Genomic DNA, 14,825 nt, shown 5'->3' with positions numbered 1-14,825 from the left:
ACAGGTGTTCAACATTCAGGAATTTAGAATTAGGAATTGAGAATCATACTTCAATATATGATACTAAAATACTGAACTATACTGAGTTACATGATACTGGAATGCTGAATAGAACTAGACTGAGACATGTATTCATAATAAATTGATTTGTCATAACTGGAACTTATAGGATATTGAACGATTATGAAACTATGCCATCTAGAGAATAGAAGTTTTACAACTATTCATGGGACTAAGGCATAATTACGTTCTGAGGAAACTCGTAACAGTCATAAAGAATGGGACGTAGGGAGAATCATAAACATTCCCAAACGTAAAGAGAGTTAGCCTCACATACCTTGACACTGGCCCTTTTAAGCATATCATAATGTTTGTCGCCTCTTTCAAAGACAATCTATGTCAATATATATATCAAGAGAAACTAATATTAGCACTAACGCTCATGTTTTAGTCACTTAGGCATTTTATCTAACACCTTATGGGCGTAAAAACTTATAGCCCTTAGTAATTGGTCTTTTCTTCACCAAGTTATCATTCTACTACTTCTAGGTGATTCTACAATCCCAAATAGGTGTAACTAACACCATTTCTCATCACCCAAATTCTTACAACAATTATAATTCAACAATTCCAAAATCCTAGCGTAGTTCTTACGGTTCTCTTTATCAAACCCATTTACTATTCTCCCCAAAACTAATCAATTTATAGTTATAAATGATTAGGGAGTAGAAGCATTACCTTTTCGAAGTTCACTTCTCTTGAATTCGAGTTCTAGGGTTTCCTTTCTCAACAATTGTGTCTCGACCGAATATCTAATGAGTGGAAGGATTTACCCATATTAAGAAGGTGTTGGAGAATTGAAATTAACTTAGAATCATCGTTAGAACTTACCTTGGATGATGGATGGACCTTGGGGAAGTTAGGTTCTTTAGAGCTTCCTTTTCTAGAGTAGGTTTTCTTGTTTGGGGTGTGGGGGAACGAGGTAAGGGTTTTAAATAAGTGAACACGTCCCAAAATTGAGGAGGAAAATAAAAGTAGCTCGAGTAAACCTCGTTTGCACGAGGCATCATTAGGGGCGCCAAAATTACTATTCAAGGCGCCATCAGAGGCGCCAAAACTACAGTGCCTTGCACTGTCTGGGGCGCTGAGGTTGATGCCCTGGATAGTGCCTTGCACTGTCAGGGGCGTTGATGTTAATGCCCTGGACAGTTCCTTGCACTATCTATGGCTGTGAATTTTTATAGCCTTGCACTGTCTATGCCCGTGAGTTTTCATGGCCTTGCACTGTCTAAGGCTATAAGACGTACCTCCCATAAACTTAGTTGATTCTATTGAATTTTATGCACCTCACTATCGGTCTTGATTCTAAAACAACGATTTCCACCCATACTCATCCCGATAGGACTTCAATTTAATATACATTTAATGCATCCATAACTAATTCAGATTTACGGAGTGTTACATTATCTCCCCTTATAACTACGACTAACTCTGGATGTTAAACAGGACTGACGGAAACACGTGAACACTAAAATGTCATGAACACGTGTTTACTAAACTGAATGAATACACGATTACTGAACTATTGAGATACTGAACTGAATAGGTACTAAACTGAATGGCTACTAAACTGACTGAATACTGAAAGACATGGATATTGTAAAATAAGGTCTGAATGGGAAGGTTTGTTACCTTCTACATTTTCCACTTGCTCCTTAAAGAGATGGGGATATCTGGACTTTATGTACTCTTTGGCTTCCCACGTAGCCTCTTCAACCTTTTGATTCCTCCAATGCACTTTCACTGAGGCAATTTCTTTTGTTCTGAGCTTGCTGATTTGACGATCAAGGATAGCCACTGGAATTTCTTTGCAAGTTAGGCTATCTTTAACCCCTATAATCTCTGTAGGAACCACATGAGAAGGTTCTCCTATGAATTTCTTCAACATAGACACATGAAACACTAAGTGTACAATAGCTAATTCTTGTGGCAATTCTAACTCATAAGCCACCTGCACGATCCTTCGCAGGATTCTATATGGCCCAATATAGGGGGGACTAAGGTTCCCCCTCTTCCAAAATCTCATAACGCCTTTCATAGGCAAAACTTTTAGTAACACCCAATCATCAACTTGGAACTCTAAGTCTCTACGCCGCACATCCTAATAGGACTTTTGGTGACTCTAAGCCGTCTTCAAATGCTCTTGAATCAACTTGACTTTCTCCATAGCCTGATAGACCAAATCGGGTCCTAACAACTTCGCTTCGCTAACTTCGAACCAACTAATTGGTGATATACACTTTCGCCTATACAGAGCTTCGTACGGTGCCATCTTTATACTAGAGTGGTAGCTGTTATTATAAGCAAACTCAATGAGGGGTAGATGATCATACCAATTACCTTTAAAATCTATAACACATGCCCTTAACATATCCTCAAGAGTTTGAATGGTGCGCTCTGCCTGGCCATATGTTTGAGGATGAAAAGCTGTGCCGAGGTTCACCCTTGTGCCCAATCCTTTGTGAAAGGATTTCCAAAAGTTTGTTGTGAACTGAGCACCATGATCTGAGATGATGGAGAAAGGAGTCCCATGCAATCGGACAATTTCCTGGATATACAACTTGGCATAATCCTCTATAAATCTGTAGTCTTCACTGGCAAGAAGTGAGCTAACTTGGTAAGTTGGTCTACAATCACCCAAATCGAATCATACTTCCGAAACTAGCGAGGTAAGCCTGTTATGAAGTCCATGTTTATCATCTCTCATTTCCAAACGGGAATTTCTATATTCTGATCCAAACCACCCAGCTTCTAGTGCTCGACTTTCACCTGTTGACAATTTGGACACTTAGCCACAAAATCTGCTACGTTCTGTTTCATGTCGTTCCACCAATAGATCTCCTTAAGATAATGATACATCTTTGTGGAACCTGGGTGAATAGAATACTAGAATTATGGGCTTCTGACATAATCCGCTCTCTGAGCCCGTCTATGTCTGGAACGCATAGTCTGCCTCTGTATCTCAAAGTACCATCATCTCCCCCTTGTTCAAAAGTTGTAGTCTTATGTTTGTGAATCCCATCCTTCAACTTTAATAAGTAGGGATCATTTAATTGATTTTCCTTCATTTCGGCTACTAAGGAGGATTCAGCCCTGTTCTGAAGAACAACACCACAATCTTCGGAGTCCAAAAGTCGAACCCCTAGACTTGCTAATTGGCGGACTTCCTTCGTCATAGTTCTCTTGTTTGCTTCAACATGAGCTAAACTTCCTATAGAACGCTGACTGAGAGCATCTGCTACAACATTTACTTTCCCCGGATGATAGAAGATATCAATATCATAATCCTTGAGCAATTCGAGCCACCTTCTCTGATGAAGATTTAATTCTCTTTGCTTGAAGATGTACTGCAGACTCTTGTGATATGTGAAAATATCAACATGCACTCCATACAAATAATGGCACCACATCTAACTCAAGATCATGGGTTGGATAATTTTTCTCGTAAGCCTTGAGTTGTCTCGATACGTAGGCTATGACTTTACCATGCTGCATTAACACACACCCAAGACCAACCCCTGAAGCATCACAATAAGCAACGAACCCTTCAGTTCCTTCCGGTAGTGTCAAAACTGGCGCTGAAGTCAACCTTTTCTTTAACTCCTCAAAATGTTTCTCGCAAGCGTCCGACCACTGAAACTTAACCTTTTTCTGAATCAATCTAGTCAAATGGGGCGAGATAGAGGAAAATCCCTTTACGAAATGCCTGTAATAGCCTGTGGACCCAAGAAATTTTTTATATCAGATACTAAGGTGGGTCTAGGCCAATTCTTCACTGCCTCTATTTTCTGAATGTCCACCTTCACATCTTCGCCTGAGATGACATGGCCCAAAAATGCTACTAGTTTCAACCGAAATTCACACTTAAAAATTTTTGCATATAGCTTGTGATCTTGCAGTGTCTGTGACACAATTTTGAGATGTTCTGCATGGTCCGTCTCGCTACGGGAATAAATCAAGATGTCATCAATAAACACAATAATGAACAAATCAAGATAAGGCTTGAAGACCCTATTCATAAGGTCCATGAAAGCCGCTGGTACATTCATTAAACCAAACAATATTACCAAAAGTTCGAAATGCCCATAAAGAGTCCTGAAATCTGTTTTAGGAACATCACCTTCCTTAACTTTCAACTGATGGTACCCCGATCTGAGGTCAATCTTGGAATAACACTGAGCACCCTGAAGTTGATTGAATAAATCATCTATTCTAGGAAGAGGTTACTTGTTCTTGATGGTGACTTTATTCAACTGACGATAGTCAATGCACATGTGCAAAGACCCATCTTTCTTTCGGACAAACAAGACCGGAGCGCCCCAAGGTGAGACACTTGGCCTTATAAATCCCTTATCTAGAAGATCTTTCAATTAGACTTTTAGCTCTTTCAACTCTACTGGAGCCATCCTATAAGGTGGAATAGATATCGGCTTAGTGCCGAGAGTAGATCAATTCCAAAGTCAATCTCTCTATCGGGAGGAACTCCAGGAAGATCTTCGGGAAACACTTCTGGGAACTCATTTACAACTGGTACTGACTGGAGAGTGGGAATCTGAGCATCTGCATGCCTAACTCAAACCAGGTGATAGATATACCCTTTGGAAATCATCTTTCTGGATTTAAGGTAGGAAATAAACCTACCCCTAGGTGCTACTACATCACCCTTCCATTTTAAGACTGGTTCACCGGGAAATTCAAAACTTACTATTTTGGTTCTACAACCTACTGTGGCATAATATGACACTAACCAACCCATGCCCATGATTACATCAAAGTCTACCATATCCAATTATACTAAGTTTGCTACAGTAAGGCGATGATACACTTTGACTAGACACCCCCTATAGATACGTCTAGCTAAAACTGATTCTGCAACTAGAGTGGACACTTCAAAGAGTTCACACAACTTTTCTGGTTCTATCCCAAATTTCTTAGCAATATATGGGTTTACATGAGATAGGGTGGATCCCGAATCCATAAGAGCGTAAAAATCAAAGGTGAAGACTGTTAGCATACCTGTGGCAACATCCCCACGAGCCTCTGTATCCTAACGGCCTACCAGTGCATATAAGCGGTTTCGACCACCACCCGTATTACCAAACTTTCCAGCACCGCGCCCTTATTGGGCTTGAGAGTTCTGAGGGGCTGCTTAATTAGTGGACTGAGCTACATTGCCTCAATTGTTCTGCTTTCCAGATGGACAATCCCTCAAGAAGTGGTCCTGCTGAGCGCACCCAAAGCAACCATTTGTGCCTGAACGACACAACCTTGGGTGCCTCTTACCACACGTGTTGCAAATAGGGTAACCAAGGACTCTATAGCCCCCACTAGCCTGTGATTGTGAGTCTATTGCTATGAAATTCTGGTTTGTTTTGTTAAACATGGACCTCTAAATTGGTGCACTAGCTGAAGATGGAGCAGGTCCTGATTTTGGTTTCCTAAAGAACTGATGATTACCGCCTCCTTGCGATCCCCCATGGCTGAAATTTCCAGCAGACTTAGCTCTCTTACTGAATTCCCTATCCTCTCTCTCTGTAGCCGCTCTTCTTACTTCAAGCTATCTTCGTTCCCTTGAACAAAGGCAACCATTTTAGTAATGGTCATGTCAATGTTCTGAGCAGCTATATTAGCGTTAGCAAACAAGTCATCTGAAAGCTCCAAAACAAATCGCCTAACTCTGGCCCTCATATCACGTACCATTTCCAGAGCATACTTGGCCAGAGAGACGAACTTGAGGTAATACTGATTTACACTCATATCATTTTGTTTGAGTCTCTCAAACTCTAAATCCTTAGCTTCCAAGACCTCAATGGGTATAAAATGCTCAAGAAACGCATCTGCAAACTCTTTCCAAGTTGCAGGGGCCACATCCTCCCCTCGGTACTCTTCCCAAGTTTCATACCAAGTGTTAGAAACATCCTTCAGCTGGTACGCATCAAGCTCTACTGCCTCAGTGTCTGTAGCATGCATCACTCGAAATATCTTTTGAACATCATCAATGAAGTTTTGCAGATTCTCATTCTTTTTGGACCCTGTGAAGACTGGAGGTTTCATGTTGAGGAATTCCCTGGACTTGGAACTACCCGTCTCATCAACAACACTTGTCTCCTACCTTTAAGCATGAGTAGCAACAATTTGGGTGAGCAATTGGATAGCGCCCCTGACATACATGTCTGAAGCATTGGGCATTGAGCCCATTGCAACTCCCTGGGCCGGAGTGACCTCCTCTTGAGCAGCATTAGCCGTAGCCCCATGTCTATCAGCTGAGGCCCTCGTGGCGTACTTTCTTTTTGTAGGAATTTTCTAAAATACATAATTCGTACGAGTTAGAAGGATTCCGGAAACCATAGTTCTAACTGCACGATCTAGAGTATGAAAGAAATGAAACAATCCTAAATGTCTTGGTGGTCAACTGTTTACATGTGTGGCGCGCACGTACACATAAAAGTGACCCCACTGGACACGGTTTCATAGACTCCCTAGGACTCTTCAACCTAGTCTCTGATACCAAGCTTTGTCACGCCCCGAACCATGGCAAGGGCGTAACACGATACTCGGTGCCTAACAGCATGTGACCGAGCGAACCAACTGTATGGCTGGATCAATATGTGGTATAACTGTAAGCTAGATATAAATACACAACATGATGATCCACTAAAGAGTCTGACTGACATATCATAGATGCGGAAAATACTGAAAAGTCTGCAAATGCAAATGAGTAGCCGACAAGGCCAACACATAAAAGTCTACTAACATCTGACTGACTGAACTGTAGTCTACGGAGACTCTAAGAATATTGAAATGCTAAATGTTTACCGGGACAAGGTCCCCGACATACCTTACTAACTGAAATACTATAAAGACTGAAAACTGAAAAAAGGGATAATGCCCCGAATGACTAGGGCTCAACAATAATTGCTATGAGATGTCCTAGCAAGCAGAATCGTCAACCTATAAATCGTTACCTGCATCGCAAGCCCCGACAAAAAAAGGACTTCAGTACATTAGAATTACACTAGTATGTAAAACAACTAAAAGAAGGAACTGTAAATACTAAAAATGAAACTGATAGCTGATAACTGAACTAAACATAGGAAGTAATGTTATGAATACTCCCTCTTTTGAATGATCAACTAACCATTTATCTGAATACATAAACTGTGGATACAATGAGCCCTATATATATATATATATATATATATATATATATATATGCACAAACTGTGGCCTCGAGCCCAAGTATACGGATACATAAATGCGGCCTCAGGCCCAAAAATGCATAAAGCATAAACTGCGACCTCGGGCCCAAATATAGGTGTTCAACATTCAGGAATTTAGAATTAGGAATTGAGAATCATACTGCAATATATGATACTAAAATACTGAACTATACTGAGTTACATGATACTGGAATACTGAATAGAACTAGACTTAGACATGTATTCATAATAAATTGATTTGTCATAACTGGAACTCATAGGATATTGAACGATTATGAAACTATGCCATTTAGAGAATAGAAGTTCTACAACTATTCATGGGACTAAGGCATAACGTTCTGAGGAAACTCTTAACAATCATAAAGAATGGGACGTAGGGAGAATCATAAACATTCCCAAACGTAAAGAGAATTAGCCTCACATACATTGACACTGACCCTTTTAAGCATATCAAAATGTTCGTCGCCTCTTTCAACGATAATCTATGCCAATACATATATCAAAAGGAACCAATATTAGCAATAACACTCATGTTTTAGTCACGTAGGCATTTCATCAAATACCTTATGGGCGTAAAGCCTCATAGCCCTTCGTAATTGGTGTTTTCTTCACCAAGTTCTCATTCTACTACTTCTAGGTGATTCTAAAATCCCAAATAGGTGTAACTAATACTATTTCTTATCACCCAAATGTTTACAACAATCATAAATTAACAATCCAAAACCCTAGCATAGTTCTTACGGTTCTCTTTATCAAACCCATTTACTATTCTACCCAAAACTCATCAATTCATATTTATAAATGATTAGGGAGTAGAAGCATTACCTTTTCAAATTGCACTCCTCTTGAATTCGAGTTCTAGGGTTCCTTTCTTAACAATGGTGTCTCGACCGAATATCTAATGTGTGGAAGGATCTACCCATATTAATAAGGTGTTGGAGAATTGAGATTAACTTAGAATCATCGTTAGAACTTACCTTGGATGATGGAGAGACCTTGGGGAAGTTAGGTTCTTGAGAGCTTCCCTTTCTAGAATAGGTTTTCCTGTTTTGGGTATAGGGGAATGAGGTAGGGCTTTTAAATAAGTGAAAAGTCCCAAAATTAAGGAGGAAAATAAAAGTAGCTCGGATTAACCTCGCCGACGCGAGGCATCGTCAAGGAAGCCAAAATTACTGTGCAAGGCGCCATCAGAGGCGCCAAAACTACAGTGCCTTGCACTGTCTAGGGCACTGAGGTTGATGCCCTAGATCGTGCCTTGCACTGTCTGGGGCGCTGAGGTTGATGCCATGGACAGTGCCTTGCACTGGCCGTGAAGTTTCATGGCCTTGCACTGTCTAAGGCTATAAGATGTACCTCCCATAAACTTAGTCGATTCTATCAAATTTTATGCATCACTATCGGTCTTGATTCCAAAACAACGGTTTCCACCCATACTCATCCTGATAGGACTTCACAGTAATACTCATCTAATGAATCCACTACTAATTCAGATTTATGGAGTGTTACAGAACATTTCCCTCTATCTCGACTTCTTGGTGATCCTTCATGTCAAGCTCATCTTCACGAGCTTGGACCAATTCACTGCCCCCATCGCTTCAAACTTATCATCCTTTCCTAGTTCCTCCACATACATTTCTTTATTTTCATCCCTGCTAGAGTTATATGTTGATGAAGCATAAGGGAATTCAATATCAATAGCTATGAACGTCTCGTGAAACTTCATACTCTAAATCATACACCTTCCAACGTTTCTTTCCATAGGGATATCCTACGAAGACACACCTACAACTTCTACTCGAAGATTTATCACCCTTCCTCCCTAAGCTTTGAGTATAACATAGCGAGTCAAATACTCGAAGATGTTCATACTCAGGTACTCGACCATATAATAATTCATAATGTGTATTTCCATGCAAGATTGAATATGGAGTTTGATTAATCAAGTGATAAGCCATCAAAAAATATTTTCCCCAAAAATCAGTTGGCAAGTTACCTTGAAAGCGAAAGGCCCGGGCTACATTCAAGATATGGCGATGCTTCCTTTCCACTCTCCTGTTATGTTGGGGTGTTCATGTACACGATGTTTGAAAAACAATCCTATATTCAAAAAACATTCTCATACATTTAAATTCTATTCCATTATCTCTCCTGAAGGTTTTAACTCGCTTATTGAATTGTCTGTCTACCATAGCAAAGAAATTCTTCACAGTTTGTACTACTTCTTTCTTATAAATCAATAAAAAATCTACACATCACATGAGTAATCATCTACAATGGTCAAAAATATGATGCACCACTAGACGAAGTTGTTTGATAAGGCCCCCACAAATCACAATGAATCACTTCAAAAATGCTAGAAGCTCTATTATTACTCAAAGGAAATATGTCTCTTATTTGTTTAGCCCGATGACATACATCGCAACTTTTATCTAAAATGTCACTATTTTTTCTAAAATTTATGACATGAATTAATTTGGTCACATGTAGATTGGGATGACCCAAACATATATGCCAAAGATCTAGCAAGCCTACACCACCAACCTTTAAAGAACATATCCTCTGTTTGTTCCAGAAATAGTAAAGTCCATCTTTTCGCTCACCCGCTCCAATCAGCGTCCTCCAGGTACGATCCTGTATAATACATAAAGGTTTAGTGAAAAGGACCAAACAATCTGAGTAGTCGATTAATTGAGATACAAAAATCAAGTTGCATGTTAAGCCGGGCACATAAAGAACATTTTTTAGGACCAAATTTCCTTCAAGTTATGTTGAACCCTTGCTGGTCGCTACAGAATTACTCCCATCAGGCAAACTCATAGGACATCGCACAATTTTTCGTACATTATGCAATAATTTTAAACATTTTTTCATATGATTCGTCGCTCTTATATCGATGATCCAAGATACATAATTTTTCTTACCGGTCATCTTCTCATTCGACTTATATTTTGGTTATTCAACATAGGAATCAACATCTGCCACTACTCATTGCTCAAACCTAGAGGCCCAACCTTTTCTGCCTTTTCGCCCGATACGCAACGCATCCGTGGTTTCCATTTATTCCACCCCTCTGATGTTGTTTCTTTCCTCTACCATGTCAACTTGATTTACCATCACCACGAGGTCTATCTCCCCACCAATTTGGATATCTAACAAGCTGGAAGCAACTTATTGAATCATGTCCAATTCGATTACAGTAGGAGAACGTATTTTTGTCTTTTACTTCATTTCGACCTCTATAGGGAGATGTACCTTGTACAGAAAAGGCCATAATGTCACCACATTCATCTATCCCTCGAGCCATCGTCTTCACACGTACGTCTTGTACCAACTTTGAGCAAACTCGATTCAAAGTTGGCAATGGATCTTGAATGAGCAATTTCGACCTTACTGTTCCATACATTGTTTCATCTAACCCCATAAGAAAAAGGTGCACCTTCTCCTTCAAGATTGCACCAAGATCACATGTGCACTTATCACATGTGCAAGTTGGTATTTGATTAAAATTAGCAAGTTCTTCCCAAAGTTTTATTAATTTGTTATAGTAATTAACTATGGTCAATGCCCTTTTGTTTGCACTCTGCTAGTTCGACCTTCAATTGTTGTATTCTTGGACCATTAGAGACTGATCATGCCTAACTATGCCTCCTAAGAGGTCTAGCGGTCGTTGCAAATATAATTCAATTTACAAGTCCGGAGTCGAATCCCACATGGAATTAACCTACTAATTATAACCACTAGTTTCATAAGAATTCAAGTAATCAACCTTCATAAATATTAAATAATGGTTTGATTGTTTACTAACTAAAGGCAAGGTAATTAAAAAACTGTAATTTTAATACTAACAAAGCAAATGTTGTAGAGAATATTGGAAAGGTCTAGGGCTACGATTTCCCCTCTCGTTAGAATCCTCCCCGCCATGTCTCATATAAATTCACCTAGCTATTCTCTACCGATCATGAGCACTTTAGGTGTCGTAATTCTCTTTCGAGCAAATACAATAATTTACTAGATGTATTCTTCCGAATTACACTAGCTGACACTAGTTTACCACTCACTAAGATCGCAACAAGGTTTCGTTATTCCTAATCCCACCTTTAAACCCTCCGTATTGATTCCTCATATAAGTTATGAGTGATGTTTGTCAACAACTACCTAAATGTATACCTTTTTGCAAGCAATACATACTAAATAGGCACAGCCAATTGAGGGTCCTTCAATCAACCACAATAATCATATAGTTGAACAAATAGAGAAAAGTAAATGGTAAATTCATATTAAATGCAGTGGAAAAGTCATCCTTCAAGAGGTTCCATCAAACCCTAGATCAGAATTTAGCTACTCATAATTGTTTGCACAAATACAAGATTAGAATTCATAACAATGGAAAATTAGGAATAAAGAGAAAAAAACGTGAAGTTGAATCCTTATCCTTGCTCCAAGCGTGTTCTTGCCTCTCCCAAATCTTCTCTCCCTTCAAAAGGTGGATAACTCTCATATTTATATGGTTTAGGGTTAAGTTGGGCCGAATTGGCTTCTCCTAATTCGGGTTGGAAAAGCTGAGTTTTTTCTGCTCTAGTCCCGGTCTGGCAAAGTGAACCTCACTTCGCTGTCCAAAACTTTCCTAGTTTCTTCTGCTCCATTCCTGGTCTGGCTAAGTGGACCTCGCTTTGCTGTCCGGGACATTTCTCTTCAGCTCTTTAATCACCAATTTTTTTCCTATTTGATCCTTTTTCGCACAAGTTTATTCCTATACATAAGAAACATGTAATGGGCATATTTTCACTTCAAAAGCGATGTGAACTCCCGCAACTCACATATGAAATAATACATAAACACACTCAAAATATGCACTTTTCACCATTTATCACCACCCCACACTTAAACTTTTGCTCGTCCTCGAGCAACTTAAAATTAAGCGCATAAGCAAGAAACACCTTTCAAAACATACTCAAGCATCACACCAATGACAATAGTTTATATCAATGCTTAGAGCCGATCATATGCACTCTTCATACCTTTCCTCAAGTTTTAAACTAATTCCAAGATTATTTAAAATATTTATGTGTCCCTTTCTAACATCCTTGCCTCAAAATTTGACTCTAATGCATTCCACACTATGAATTGCTCCTTGTGCCTACTTAAAAATTAAGGTCTCTACCAATCCTTTGCAAATCATGTGCCCTCACCAACAATCCATAAAGAGAAAGTAGTCCACACACTCAAATATAAGTTCAAATATAATTTAAGGACTCTCAGATTGGAAGAATTTGTTCACTCTCACAAAGAAACTCTTATGACACCTAAGTTCGTACCATAGGCTTGCCCGTAGTACAAGTCTCTACTAATTTAAGCTCGCAAAGTCTAGGATCAAGTAGGACTTTATAGGTTGTAATGTAGGCTAAGGGTCGGGTAAGATATATTTGAGAAAATACTGACTAACCCTCGTAAGTACTTTAATACACTACACTTCTCTTTTAAGAACCTTCTTGTCTTGACCAATTCGATGTATTGCCATGAAACCATGCACATTTAAGCCCTTCTTCATCAAGCACATCAACATATAGATATTTACTAGCCCAGACAAAGATATGAGAGGTGTTATTCCTTTTTTTTTTACTCTCTTTAATTTGGTATTTTCGGCTAGTACCTTTTTTCGTTTATACACAAGTGCACCTTTTCGGCCTTTCTATGGTTCCACTCAAAAGCTACCCAATCTCTTTTATTACTCTTCTAGCTACTTAGGTGCGTTCAGAGGTAAAGGCTCAGCAAAAGTTGATTAAGAACAAAATGGATTCGGCTTGTAATATGGTTTCCAAAGAAAAGGTCTACAGGCTCAAAAGGGGTGACTACGGATAATATCAACACCGGTAGGCAAATAGGCTAAATGGTCAATCAAAGAAATCCTATATCACCTCCCAAACTTCCAAGACTTAATCATTTCGCTTTGACTCACACGCGAGGCAAGTTCTAGACTAGCAAGGATGGAATAGAGTACACTAAAGTCTCACCTAACATAATGCACATGACTCACTTAGGACGACTCGAACCTGACTCTCGAGTTAAAACAACTAGCACAGTCATCATAAATTCCGGATCACAGAAATTAATCACAAAAGTCTAGAGATGAGCCTCGATGTCAAAAGAAAGCCATACATATTGTCAAGGCATGTAATTGCAGTGATCATGAATAATGTACTTAGTTCAAATGCTCCTGACCTGAGCCTCGATATAAAACATGTCAAAAGCACAAATTACTCAAGCTCCTTTCAATTCCATTGTCAGTTCAACCAAAAAATAAAATAAAAGAGAAAAAAATCTTTTTGTATTTTTCTCTAGACTTTAGTCCCTCAAGAAATCTGTCTAGGTAATCCATCGTCGGGAAAAGTCCATAATTCTCTATAAAGTTTGAAAACAAATCTACCTAAAACTATCCGGTTCTATAAAATGGCATCCTCGGAAAAGAATCGTAGTTTAAAGAAAACCCGAGATTTAGCCACTACAAAAACAAATTACTATAATTATACAATTACAATGTCCATAAGAGCGATCATGCAATTCAAAATGTATCACTAGCAATTAAGCACATGCCACAAAAATTAAAGTCTGACACCCCACCCCACACCGAAGAATGTGCACTGTCCTAAGTTGCAAAATATCACAAAAATACAAATAAGCAAGATCAAAAGTAGGACAACTCACGTACCAAAATATCAATGTATATAAGATCTGTGGGATCAATTTATTTTCAATAAAGTAAGTTTACAATTTTTAAACCAAGTAAGAAATCAACAAAAAAATAATTTGGATATAAAATTATTAAATTAAAAAATAATAGCAATTTCTTTTACTCAAAACAACTCAACCCTCAAAAATTAGTAAAAACCAGAAACACAAATCCTCAGAGTCTCGTACGAGTGGGATGAGACCCGTGTTCTATGATTATGAAATGAGGTGTCACATAGTGACTTTTATTTGAAAGAATTATACTCGAAGGATATTTATTTGAAGGATGTATATTCGAAAGATATTTATTTGAAAGAATTATATTCGAAAGATTTTTATTTGAAAAACTTATATGTGAAAGATTTATATTTGAAAACTTACATTTGAAAGGCGTATATTTGAAGGACTTGATTAATTGGTTGTACTTGTGTTCCTTATTCGTTTGAGAAACATATATGGTGTTCTTGTTGCCTTGTTGTTCATATCCCCGATTGATCTTTGTTGTCGTCACTGCTATTTGTTTTTCTATTATCCTTGTATATTACTATATTGCACAGGTTAAATGACTAGTGAGTGTCTTAACTATACCTCGTCACTACTTAGTCTTGATACTTATTCGGTACCGACTGTAGTGTACTCATACTACACTTTTACATATTTTTGTGCAGAGCCAGGTATTGGAGATATCAGATTCGAACAGAGATTAGAATGTGATCGCAAGGATTCAAGGTAGGGCTGCTTGGTCGTCGCAGTCCCTTGGAGTCTTTCCATTTTTATTTTACTATCCACTCTTATTCGAACAATATTGTATATTCGATC

The 14,825-nt window shown here is 38.7% G+C and overlaps 1 protein-coding gene across 1 annotated transcript; it reads right to left on the bottom strand.

Moving 5' to 3' along the window:
- Positions 1 to 1,609: 1,609 nt before the first annotated feature.
- LOC107762358 (uncharacterized) lies at positions 1,610 to 5,074 on the bottom strand. The gene is made up of 5 exons (XM_075245565.1): positions 4,912 to 5,074; positions 3,546 to 3,776; positions 3,032 to 3,295; positions 2,830 to 2,930; positions 1,610 to 1,939 (listed from the first exon to the last, which is right to left on the bottom strand). The coding sequence occupies exons 1-5, from the start codon at positions 5,072 to 5,074 to the stop codon at positions 1,610 to 1,612; spliced, it is 1,089 nt and encodes a 362-aa protein (XP_075101666.1).
- Positions 5,075 to 14,825: the final 9,751 nt, after the last annotated feature.

This window comes from Nicotiana tabacum, chromosome 23 (assembly GCF_000715075.1).
Source record: "Nicotiana tabacum cultivar K326 chromosome 23, ASM71507v2, whole genome shotgun sequence".
Classification (NCBI taxonomy): domain Eukaryota; kingdom Viridiplantae; phylum Streptophyta; class Magnoliopsida; order Solanales; family Solanaceae; genus Nicotiana; species Nicotiana tabacum.
This window is presented reverse-complemented; position numbering and strand designations above follow the sequence as displayed.

Bases quoted from the DNA above. Each gene is read 5' to 3' on its own strand.
- LOC107762358 (XM_075245565.1), bottom strand. From the start codon at position 5,074: ATGCTAACAGTCTTCACCTTTGATTTTTACGCTCTTATGGATTCGGGA. The intron at 2,931-3,031 runs GTACTTTGAGAT...CTATTCACCCAG, and splicing joins TGAACAAGGGGGAGATGATG to GTTCCACAAAGATGTATCAT. The intron at 1,940-2,829 runs GTGAAAGTCGAG...TCTATGTTGAAG, and splicing joins AGTGTCCAAATTGTCAACAG to AAATTCATAGGAGAACCTTC.